This window comes from Liolophura sinensis, chromosome 7 (assembly GCF_032854445.1).
Source record: "Liolophura sinensis isolate JHLJ2023 chromosome 7, CUHK_Ljap_v2, whole genome shotgun sequence".
Classification (NCBI taxonomy): domain Eukaryota; kingdom Metazoa; phylum Mollusca; class Polyplacophora; order Chitonida; family Chitonidae; genus Liolophura; species Liolophura sinensis.
The window spans coordinates 48,623,203-48,636,002 of NC_088301.1; the positions used below are offsets into that span (position 1 = coordinate 48,623,203).

General features: G+C 37.1%; 1 protein-coding gene across 1 annotated transcript; it reads left to right on the forward strand.

Moving 5' to 3' along the window:
- The first annotated feature begins 820 nt into the window (after positions 1-820).
- On the forward strand, positions 821-12,254 carry LOC135471464 (phospholipid-transporting ATPase ABCA3-like). Its single transcript, XM_064750710.1, has 16 exons — positions 821-1,269; positions 2,171-2,526; positions 3,652-3,903; positions 4,241-4,494; positions 4,654-4,894; positions 5,268-5,441; positions 5,669-5,850; positions 6,209-6,349; positions 6,710-6,839; positions 7,489-7,643; positions 7,829-7,984; positions 8,350-8,560; positions 9,027-9,276; positions 9,847-10,067; positions 10,858-11,875; positions 12,121-12,254. The coding sequence occupies exons 2-15, from the start codon at positions 2,235-2,237 to the stop codon at positions 11,235-11,237; spliced, it is 3,039 nt and encodes a 1,012-aa protein (XP_064606780.1). The 5' UTR covers positions 821-1,269; positions 2,171-2,234; the 3' UTR covers positions 11,238-11,875; positions 12,121-12,254.
- Positions 12,255-12,800: the final 546 nt, after the last annotated feature.

Here is a 12,800-nt window from a genome sequence, read left to right on the forward strand (position 1 = left end):
CTGGATAATTTCATAATAATATAATTTTATTTCATAATAATATAGCTTATATAGAGAGAGTAAAATCAGAGCAGTGGCAACGCTATGACAACTTACTTCCCCATTATCACTGCAATGATTACAATTGCAATAATTACAACAGACCATAGACTAGAATTACACAAGTGCTGTGTTGTCATATAACGTCTTTAAAAGAGTAATACTAATAAAGATGTCCCGTCCCGCTCACAGTTCCCACTCACTCGCGGTTGAAATATTAACATGGGATGTTTGTCAGCTGGGCTTGGTTTTTCTAAAGGGTATCAAGCATCAGGAATCGTGAAGCTGTTTTAGACTTCAGCGCGACTTAGTCTTAACTTGCAGTGTTATTCCTGAACCCTACATGTGAACATAAACGCAAATTTTCAAATTTGTCATGAACGTCTAAGTATTGCAATAATGACTCCTGAGGGAAGTCCCATTTTTATCGCAGTAAAATGTTGACTAAATCTGACTTAAGTCTAAGACAGCTTAGTGATCCTTCGGGCAGGTGTTAACTTTAGTCTAGACTAAATCGTCATCCACGTTGTATAAGATTAAGACTACATGCATGATATGAAAATTCAAGACTAAACAGCATCTTGCAATGACATTGGTAACGCCCCTGTTCAGTATAACTGTGCTCGCTCTCACCTGTCGCGAATTTCAAGATAGCCTTTGCTAGAGATCAATGTACACTGCCTCTTATCATTTGGGTCAGTTTTTTATAACTATGTATCCATAGTGATTATCAGGTTACCACGTGATATGACCGAATGACAAACATGCCTCAGCCATAGCGGCTTTTGCGTAAATTTTTTGAAAATTTCAAAATTTAAGTTATCATAGACAGCATGGGTCAAATGCAAAATGACACGAGAAACTGACGGCATATGACGGTTCAAGCAGGATATTTGATAGGTCCGTAGTATGTGTCATGTGTCATGGGATCTAGGCTTGGGCTGTAGTTTTATGTTAATGTAGGTCGTTGGCCTCAACCATACCAAATCTTCTTGTACCTTATCTTAAATATAATATGTCAACAGTGCAATTGCGACATACCGATTCATACGTCACTGATTGAAACTGATTTCAACACCGTCTTCAGACTTCTGGCAGTAGTACACGTCAAGTGTATTCCTAGGATGTTTTGGTAATTTCAAGCAGAGGTCAAGTGTGTCGGCGTCCATGGTTCTGTCTAATTGCAAAATATGAAACCCAGCCTACCACTGGCAATGAGGAGAGTTACAGGTAGGTATTAAGCCAGGGGTAATTTGACACCACCTATGTGCATTAGGAGAAATTAAATACGATATATATTTAATATATATTGTATCGGCAGATGAAATCAATATATATATATATATATATACATTGATTTGATCTGCCGAAATATATATATATATATATATATATATATATATATATATATATATATATATAATCTTGTAAATGTCAGATCTGTATTTGAAAACAGATTATTCAGCTTACTGTTAAATGACTGCTCTAAAAGGAGTCTGAAAGCTGATGAACAATAGTTAATATGAACATTGCTTTTGCTTGGCAAATACAGATGAGGATATATAGATCCGACATTTAGCAGGCTTGTCAACTTGACCTATATGCAGTCTCACTGCAGAAAAAAAATGCGCGTCGTTGTTGTGTGTCGCTGTAAATAATCTCTCAAGTTTTATTTTACCATGCATGATAAACTGATGATTCCACAAGCAGATTAATACCGGTAGTCCCTTATAATCGCTGTGGATAAGTTTGTATGAAAATAAGAATTACTGTACCTACCTTACTTGACAGTGGTCAAGTTTTATGTTGAAGGTAGCGAAAATGAAATCTGTATTACTGTCGAAGAGATAAAACTTCAATATATCGTGATTCGAAAACAATTTCTCTTTTAAGCAGATAAAAGATATTTTTAGAGTATACACTTCGCAATCTGTTGAATAATATCCTAGGTACTTTCAATTGGTTTGCTAATGGATCTAGGCCTATACACAACAAAATAAGGTCAGTGCATACATGGTCCTGTTGATAGTAAATGAAAATTTCAACTGACATCATAGATACTAGTATATATTTTATATGTGTATGGGAACAGAGTTCATGTATATCTTCTGTGTATGAAAATCTGTTTCAGATCGTCCTAACCAGATGTAATCAAGTCTTATTTCATATGGCCAGTCATTTATAGATGAACAACGATGTCTTTCTTCAGGCAATTCCGTTTAATATTTTGGAAAAATTTCATCTTGCAAAAGAGAAAGCCATGTGTGACAGTATTTGAGGTCTTACTCCCAGTGGTATTTGCCGGTCTTTTAGTGATCCTTCGAGAAGTGATTAAAACGAAGGATGTACCTAATACAAGCAAATACCCAAATTTTCTAGTATTCCCTCGGCTATCTTTCTCCCAAGAAATGTCCTTCCTCTTTGCACCAAACAGTCCTGCAGTTATAAACTTTATGAGGAACGTGTCAGATATTTCAATGGCGACAGGTATGTTAACTTTTCGTCATGCACAAATTCTTCAATGCATAAACTTTACTGAATACATTGTTGGTTATAGCCTGATGTACTTAAAATTTTTGCGAGATTTTTTTTACATAAATATCCTTGATTTATTTATTTATTTGATTGGTGTTTTACGCCATACTCAAAAACATTTCACTTAAAAATATCCTTGAAGAGCAGCCAGATTTATAAATTTTTCACATGCTAATCGTGGCAGATATGCATGTACATTAGAAGATGCTCTCACCAAAATGGCTACATAAACACAGCAAGGATTTTGACATTATATTTCGATTAAATCTCAACGGTATCAACAAGTTGCAGCATTGCAACAAGTCGTTGCAAGACGCACAGCATGGAGAGTAATACCAGAGCAGGGACGACAATGGTCACAGGTAGTACCTGTGAAATCCGACCTCCTGTTATTTTACCAAAATCAGGGATTTATCCCAACGGTTCACGCATATGCCTAAGAAGGGAACAATGTACACCCCTCCTGTAGAGCACCATGGCCTAAGCAGATATAGGTAAAAAAAAATGCAATATATTACTGGACGGTTAGAATTACTCAATGTGATGTGTTGTCATCACATTTAATATACAATAACATGATAACAATACAATCATGCCTCTGGGATTCTTAGTCCACCAGCAGAATCCTGGTACCGATACGACGTTTTTGTTGTGCTGACTCACTTGAATGCATTTCCAAAGAACATACGAATGACATTTTACTACATACTATTCCCCAGTTCTTGGCGGCAAGAGAGCAAGAACGATATCCAAGATCTGAAATGTCCCAACCCGATGTGGAATTGAAAACCATTAATGTATATATTGACGTTGAAATTAAAACTTTTGTTTTTCCTGAATTCTTGGAAACAGGAGATCCAGTTACAAGGTCAAAAAAGTGATGTCATACACCAAACGAACGACAATCTGCGTGCTTCGAAAACTTGCCGTATTTAATGACAGGACGTTCTTTAGTAGGCTACAGTTGTATGCATATGAAAGTCGTATGGAGCTCCAGTGAGAGTAATAATATAGAGGAATCCAAAGTTAAAGACCCTGTTAATGGGATACAAATGTGTACGAATATGTCCTTTTCAGCCATACCGTTTGAAGACGAAAGTGCTCTTATGACATACTTTCAAAACATGAGTCAAGAATCAACCGGGAGTGGTTTTTTTGGTGCTGTGATCGTAGATGGCGACTTCCCTGAAAATGGAAGTTTGCCACGTCAGCTCAGCCTGAGAATTCGACCAACCTCCAACAGCGACGACCGATGGGATACAAGGCTCATGTATCCTTTCTTACCGACGAATGACCCCAGAACGAATGAATTTGATGGAGGGAGCCCGTGTAAGTTGTGATAACCGAATTAAAGCTTTAATGTTTATTAAAGCATATGGAGCAATTTGGTAAAATAGGTATTTATTTAAATAATTTTAAGTGGTCGTTTTCAATGGCGTGAATAATATCTCAATGCCGTTGCTTTTTTGGTTGAACATGTGTATTTTGGTGATCACATGGAATTAGGTAAATTCATTTAGGCTGATAATTTGTCACGCTAGTTTTCTAAATGTTTAAAGTTCATATAGTCCTTTATGTGTTCAACGAACTAGACATCGATACATGCATTTTCACGTTGCCCAAATATTCTAATCAAGTATTTTTATACTGTGTTTACGTTTTCCAGACTACGAGAGACGAGGGTTTCTTTCAATGCAGTTATCCTTAGTATATGCGATGATAGAGGCGTTTAATGGATCCGTGAACATAGATAGATACTCAAACGTCTACCTAAACATGATGCCATATCCACCGTACCACAACGATCCTTACCTCCTCGTTCTTCAGACTTACTTCCCTCTGTTCCTTGTGCTTAGTTTCATACTGAACGCTCTTCAAAACACCAAAAACATTGTATATGAAAAGGAAAGAAAACTGAAAGTAAGTAATGTTTATATATACGTTCGTTTTGGGGTTTTTTTGCCACTTAAACTATAAATTTGATTGTAAAACTAGTACATTTCTGTATTAAATGTCCTCAAGGATGCAATGCTTACCATACGTATATAACTTCTCACTCTTACCCTTTTTACACCCAAGGAATCTATGAAGATGATGGGTTTGAGTAACTTTGCTCACTGGAGTGCTTGGTTTGCCAAATGTTTCCTATACCTGTTAGCAGCTACAATCCTGTTCACGTTGCTCAGCATGATCCCCGTGGGACCCCTGAATATCAGTGTTCTCGGACATACCGACCCATCCCTCTTCTTCGTCTTCCTTGTGATCTACGCCCTATCTGTTGTAGCATTTTGCTTCGCCATTAGCACATTTTTCTCTAAAGGTAATGAGCTAAATTAGCCAAATATAAAAACAATAACGTCATATTAATCCATACTGGCGGCCAATACAGTTTGCAATGTCTAAACATGGAGTGAAAGTTAGTTTCACAGTACTTCATGAATGACAACATACCTTATTATAAGTACATGTTCGTGCCCATTAAATCTTAAGAAAATTACAATTGACACAATTTTTAAGAAAGTAAATATTTAAATAGTAAGAAGTATATAGTGAGATGTTTAAGACCATTTTGTCACGTTCATTAAAAAGAAAATGACGTTTGAGGGTAAAGCTAATCTTCATTAACTATTAGTAAAAATTGTAGATAACATAAGTATGTACTGATTCTGGTTTTTTGTCTGTATTGCATCCAGCTATTGCAGGAGCTGCAACAGCCGGCATTTTGTTTTTCTTGACATACGTTCCTTACTTCTTCCTGCAAATGCGGTACGAGTACATGACAACATCTCAGAAAATTGCAGCGTGCATTTTGCCGAATATAGCCATGGCATTTGGATCCAATATCATAGGGCTGTATGAAGGGACAGGTAAGCCAAAGGAAAGCAACCCAATGTTAGGCAACTATCAATTACAAAAAATGAATGACCTTCCAATGTCAAAAACCCTTATCGAAATAAAATTTAGTGAAAAAAAAATTAACGCGTGAATCTGATTCTTAGAACTTCTTAACTCTGATTTATAATGTAGAAAAAGGGAACTGCTCCTGTTGTATATTGCCACATCCACATCCGTAACAATAACTTCGGGTTGGCAGGTGAGGGAGCACTTTGGTCAAACTTCCATCGGCCAGCAACAGTCGATGACAATTTCTCTCTACTTCTGGTGATGGTAATGCTGTTGGTGGATATTGCAGTCCTTTTGCTGATTACCTGGTACATTGATGCTGTATTTCCCGGAGAGTTTGGTGTGCCACAGCCTTGGTACTTTCCAGTGCTTGTAAGTGCATTATACAGTCCAGCGTATAATTTCTTATTATTTTATTGTTCGTCAACCAAGGATTTTCTGTTTGTACAACCTGAGTGCCCGGGATAAACTGTCGGCCTTTGACAAGGTACTGATGAACTTGTCCACGTGTGACTTACAGGCATGCACCATATTTGTAAGAGGAAAGTGGTCTTCAATGAATGTTAGACTGAGAATATGGCCAAACGATCGTTACCACGATTCCACAGACATTGATAACGTGCAAGAAAGTGTAGGTCGGAATAGGAATACTAACATCAAGTAGTGCCATTAGATATATGTACAATTTCTATGAAACATTTTGATTCATTGATTTTTTATGTCTTGTTAGAAAACGTACTGGTGTGGCGCCGGGCCAAACACCGTGGATTTGGAACACGAAATAGGCCAAGATAAAAGCAACGAATCTGAATTCTTTGAGAAGGAGCCCACAGGGCTTGTGGTTGGAGTTCAGATAAAGAGTTTGCGGAAAGTAAGATTTATCAACAATATTCAAACACCTCTTCACTATTGTTTTAGCGAATTTGAGGGGCGTATGTATCACTAAAACTTGCATCTTAAATCTGCGCGAAGACTTTTGTGTGCTTGTCATGTTTCACATTCACAAAACTGGGATCTCATTGTACTGCTGGCACAATCCTTGTGTCAACCGCCTGGCCAAAACTCAAGATCAAATTTGATTAACTTAAAGGACTTAATGAAAATGATAATGAACATCTTACTCTTATGTAGAAACGTATAAAAGACAGAGCAAACGTGTACATTAGGCCAGATGCTAATATCAGTGCTGTGGCATAGCAGTGCTTTCATTGGCTTTAATTTTATTTGAAAGGTGTTTGACTCTGGTACTGGAAAAAAGATAGCTGTAGCGGGCACGAACTTGAATATGTATCAAGGACATATCACCGTTTTACTTGGTCACAACGGAGCTGGGAAAACAACCACTATGTCCATGTTAACAGGTATCAAAATCCAGATTTACAGATGTTGATGTAGTCATCTTAAGACATTTTAAGAATCATAACTGCATCATTTCTTAAGAAAACTAAGTTGAACTTTACATACAGTCACTATATCTAATAACAACTTAACATAGATTTTGCAAGAATTGTTCAATTACTCCAGTCATCTTTTTATATTGAATTCTATGGATGTCCTTTGCGTCCCTTGATTTTTTGGAACATTTCAAATGTTTATCATATGTACAGTCGTAGAAAACAGATATAGAAATAAATGTCATGTCTGTCATATTTTTAAAAAGAATTGCAATAATTATCGTTTTACAGGCATCATATAAGTCTCAGAATACATGCAACACGTGTTAGCTTCCATGTTCATGCATTGGGAAAAGCTTAACACTGTGCTTCAGCCTTGCGTTGTAATTTTAACAGTGTGGACCAGTGCTAGACTTGATACCTGGTTTAGGCCTATATACATTATTAACTCTAAAAATATAGTTGGGTAAGGAAAAAATATGTGAATTTGATTAATAATAACAGTCTTAAAAGAAGTTTGTGTATTTATTCTACCAGTCTTGCAATTAGCAAATCGGAAGTTTATGTCCTGACAATTTTTTGTTATAAATATGCATGTTTAATTCTCATTGCATAGGATTCGTTCCACCGACAAGTGGGACTGCACTTGTAAACGGATTTGATATTAGGACAGACATCGCAAAAGTGAGAGAAACACTGGGACTGTGCCCACAGCATGATATTCTTTTTGATTCCTTGACCGTTAAGGAACACCTGCAGTTCTTTGCTACGGTGAGAAGGAATACACAGTGAAAATATACTACTGTTAGATGGCACACATGTAGGTAGACCATTGTTCTTCAGTTCAGTACAAGTTTAACATAACATTTCGTTTTCAGAATGAAATTTTATTAAAATTCCATCAAATATCATGGCCTAAATATATTAGAAAGCGTGTTTTACATTTCTTATCTCAGTTAAAAGGCCATCCTGATAACTTGGTACAAGATGAAGTGAACGATATAATGAGCATTGTGGGACTACAAGAGAAGGGGAATGCCCATGCATCCACGCTCTCTGGCGGTCAAAAACGGAAGCTGTCAGTTGGCATAGCCCTAGTGGCAGGGTCAAAGGCAAGTTTTATATTGAATGCATTTTAGAATAGATAGGATTCCAGGCAAAGCTTAAGTTAGTATATGTAACGAGCTCAGTTGTTACTGGATTGGTGATACTATTATTGAGAAGGTCAGTCTCAATACTGGATGTAACCACTTGTCTCTTTCATACTGAAGTTCTGTCATGTTGCCCTTATCTTTTAATCTCCCGGACCGTTGCCCAAATTGAGTGTTTCATGTATTGAGTATATGGGACCAACTTACTCAACTTATTTACTCTGAACATGAGATTTTAGCCCCTTCTCGTTGGATGCGCCTATAATTGTTCAAGAACTGGAATTTTATCGTGTTTTTCTCGTTTGTGATGGGCTTTTCTTTTCTAGGTGATATTCCTTGACGAGCCGACATCCGGTATGGATCCACAGGCCCGTCGAGAAGTTTGGACTATCCTTCAGCGTTTTAAAAAAGACCGAACGATTCTTCTGACCACCCACTTTATGGACGAGGCAGACATCTTGGGCGACCGCATAGCTATCATGGCAGAAGGTGTCATCAAGTGCTGTGGTACATCACTCTTTCTAAAGAACAAATACGGTGAGTATATATACGTGTTATTAATATATGATCAGGTTAACGTGAACAAAATGTATTTACTATAGCACTGATGAATGTTGCCGTGTTTAACCCTTCAGGCACCCAACCGGAAACACTATATCCGAAATCAAATTCTCAATGACAAGTTTCGTTGATAAAATTAGTATCACAATATCATAAATTATGTATATAAAATTTTAACGGAAGACTGTTACAAAGAAGTTTTTAAGTTTCCAACGACTTCGGAAAGAGCTGTATACATGACTGATACGTATTATATATGTGTATAGTAATTACCGTATTGGTATTAACCACGTTGTACATGTACTTCATTACCTTGTCATCTAGAACTTGAAACTTGGTCGTCATACAATTTCACCAGCGTACATTACACTTGATTTCGATCAATATATCTAAAGCTGGCTTATTCTTAAAATTAAATATCCGTGCCTCCATGCACTTACAGGTAGTGGATATCACTTAACTCTGGTAAAGAAGGATGGGTGCGACGTCCATGGTATACAAGAACTAATAACTAGCCATATTCCAACCGCGGCTGTCGACTGTGATGTTGGCGCAGAACTGACATATATCCTGCCGACCGACGAATCATCCAAGTTTGAACAGCTTTTCACCGATATACAGAACAATATGAAAACTCTTGGTATCACTAGTTTCGGGGTGTCTGTTACAACTATGGAAGAGGTGTTTCTAAGGTATGGCTGTAAAATGAAATTAAAGATTCGAGTTTACAACCAGTTTGAAGGCGTACAGCTATGGAGAAGATGTTTCTAAGATATTTTCACTAGTTTGGAGCGTCTAGAACAGCTATGTAGATGATGTTTCTCTGGTGTACTGAAAATGAAATCGACTATATGAATTTACCAGGACTTTTCCATTTACCTGAACTATATGCCTGTTAAGGAATACACATAATTATTGCGGAAAGCAATATTAAAGAGGAAGATAGTCTAAGGGAATTCACTGCTGTGTGGGACAGACAGGTTCAAGGTAAGCTGAATCATGCTGTAAATCACATATGATTGCACTCAAAATTGACCAAAATGGAACATTCAACCTGTGATAGCGTCGATTATTATTTCCTTTAAAGTTTTCTTTTTTTGCGATATTTGCAACATAGTATATACCCTGTATGGATCATGCTATCATGCTAACTTTATTAGTGCTTCAGGTTTAAAAAAAAAAGACCCCCTCTAACCATTTGCAATTTTGTTAACAATTAGTCAATTATTGATTCATAATTTCCTTTTGGGGGCAAATAAAAGAGTTGGAGAAGGTGCGACAGACGACCCGGAAGTGTTCTGCAAGCCAAATAATCACGCTGTGAAGGCAACTGCCTCAGACAATGGACCTAAAGCAACAGAGAGAAACGGTACAACCTACAATGGTGCAGTCTACGAAAATGAGGCTTTCTATGAACAATTCGAAACTTCGACCGGGAAAACAAGAGAAACCGGCCTGTACACTCAGCCCAGAGGACTTCTGAGTATGTATATCATATACGAAAACTCAAGTTCATAATTAATTAAATGATTTATTCCGATGGTACTAGGAAATGAGAAGAATAGTTGATGATAAACATTATCATTATATTCTATTATAAAGAAACAAAGTTGCATGTATTGGCTTATTACTTTATATTTTGTACAGATGGTACACATGGTAAACTGGTATACGTTTGCGGATGTTTCATTTTACAACTGCATGGATTGATGCCTATATTTCAGTGTGTAATAAAACATTTTTGCAGTTGACAATCTCTTTATAAGAAAAACAATCTGTTCAGTTTCTGCCTATTCGAAACATGTTCTTTTCTTAGCAAATTATTTTCGAGAGTTCCTGCGTGGAATTAATAAACCCAAATGATTATGTTTCAAAATTATCGGGGAGGATACTGTGATACCATGATATTGTTTCAGTATGCATATTTGGCTCGCATCTGATACAAAGGCAGCACTACAATATTGTACACATACAGTTAATATACCTGCACGTGTTGACAAAACGTATATAGTCATTAAGACAGGACATGCACATTCTTTTAAAACAATCAGTATGCCTTATTAAAACGAATTTCGTACACTGTGGAATCGGCACTGTGGTGTGGAAAGGGGCAGTATTGGTGACGAGAAGGTGGGGTTTGTAAGAATAATTTGCCGAATTTGATTTCTTTATGTCGACTTCCTACATTCTTGGACTACAGATAGGGTAAGGAATGGATTTAATTTAAAGTGTTATTGCAATAAAGTGAATATTCAGTGTTTTTAATGTTTCAGACTTCAACCAAAACCTGAAGAAAAATACTGGAGTCGTGCTTTGGGTTCAACAGTTAAGAGCAGCCTTTGTGAAGAAGATGTTGCATACCTGGAGGAACCGCGTTATCACCATTGTTCAACTACTTCTGCCCATTATCTTCACCATCATTGCGCTTGTCGTGGACAAGACATCTAAGATATTTGCAGAAGACCCTCCACTAACTCTTGACATGTCTCATTTTCGACGCAACTACGTACAGTACGCATCAGGCTCTAATACGTCCGTGAATAATCATGAGCTGATATTCTTATTTAACGAAACATTGAAAGGGACAACGCTCAGTGACCTCAAAGGTGAAGATATCGGAATATGGCGAATCCATGAACTTGTATTTTACTGACTTGGGTAAGGAAGTAGGTGTATCGCTTTACAACAGAGAATACATCATTGGGGCCACGTTCGATGCAGATACTTCTTCGTTTATGAAGTTGACCGGGTTTTTCAACGGACAACTGTTTCACTCCGTAGCTATTTCCCTGACTTACATATTGAATACACTCCTGAAGTTTCACACGGATCCCTCATCTTCAGTCAAAATAATAAATCACCCATTACCTAAAATGTATGACAGTAATATCACAAAGACTCTCACAGATAACTCTTTCCTCGGTTTCATCATCGCCTTTTGCATTCTCTTCGGCATGGCTTTCTTGTCCAGCAGTTTTGTTATGTTCATCATAAAAGAGAAGAGTTCGCAATCCAAACACATTCAAATCGTCTGCGGACTGAGGCGTTTCTTATTCTGGCTCGGTAATTTTGCTTGGGATTTTGTGAATTACCTAATTCCGTGTCTCTTTATTCTGGTCGTCTTTGCCGCTTTCAAGACTGAGGCATATACGGAAGAGCGGTTGGGTTATGTGTTCCTCGCCTTGTGTCTTCATGGATGGGCAATGCTTCCGTTCGTCTATGCTTTTCATTTCTTATTTAAGACACCTGCAAGCGGAATGGTCGCTCTAACAGTGCTGAGTATTATAACAGGTAAGTTAAGTAACACTTGGTAATGGACTATTCAGTAATGACCACATTAATCGCTGGGTCTATAAGCCAGACTTTTTGAAAGTATAGATTATACCATTTACTAGTGTCGGACACTATAGATCTCACTAACGACTCAATAACTACATTTGTGAGGTACACTAATTCGGATGCAGTTATTAATTCGTATCTATGTATTTATGAAGTACAATTTCATTAAAATATTTTATATTTCATTTGTCTCGTAGGTCTTGCCACATTGCTCGCAGTGATTATCATGAAAATTCCAACACTTGGAACCGAAGACATTGCCGATGTACTCGACTGGGTTTTCAGCGTGCTTCTTCCACATTACTGCCTGGGCCAGAGCTTCTGGGGTCTCTTCATAAACAATCTGTACATTTCTGTTTGCGAGAAGGCCAACTACAAAGTAACCTGTTTATTTGATCCCACTGTTACCGTGTTGCAAAGGTGAGACAGTTTTAAATATCTTTTCGCTTTTACAACTATATTTTGAAGATTTGCTCAGGGTGGGTTTTGTTAATTGGCCTATATATGTATTCTTGAGCACGATTGTGTATTTTAACGCGGTGTATCACTAGCGGTGTATCACTAGCATGTAAATTTTGCTTATGACATCTAGAAAAAATGAAATCTAAAAATTACTTAAACACGAGACATTTTTCTTTAAATAGCCACTACATGTTACATATATAACTCTATGCACCAAGATATCAATAACCAGTTATGATACATACGAAATTGGTAAACAGAATGAGATTTTACTGGATTTAATATACTGAAGTAAAGCTTGTGCTCCATGCAAATAAATTTCATATGCATGTTTTCCTTTAAATAAATATTACAATAAGCATGAAGCCCTTTTTTGCATTTTTATTCAGTTGAACTGATTGATTTGCTGTCCTAT

What these genes read in the sequence shown, in the direction of transcription:
- LOC135471464 (XM_064750710.1), top strand. Translation starts at nt 2,235, where the DNA reads ATGTCTTTCTTCAGGCAATTCCGTTTAATATTTTGGAAAAATTTCATC. An exon ending in ATTTGATGGAGGGAGCCCGT is followed by an intron (nt 3,904 to 4,240) that starts GTAAGTTGTGAT and finishes TACGTTTTCCAG; the next exon opens with ACTACGAGAGACGAGGGTTT. An exon ending in CTTGGTACTTTCCAGTGCTT is followed by an intron (nt 5,851 to 6,208) that starts GTAAGTGCATTA and finishes ATGTCTTGTTAG; the next exon opens with AAAACGTACTGGTGTGGCGC.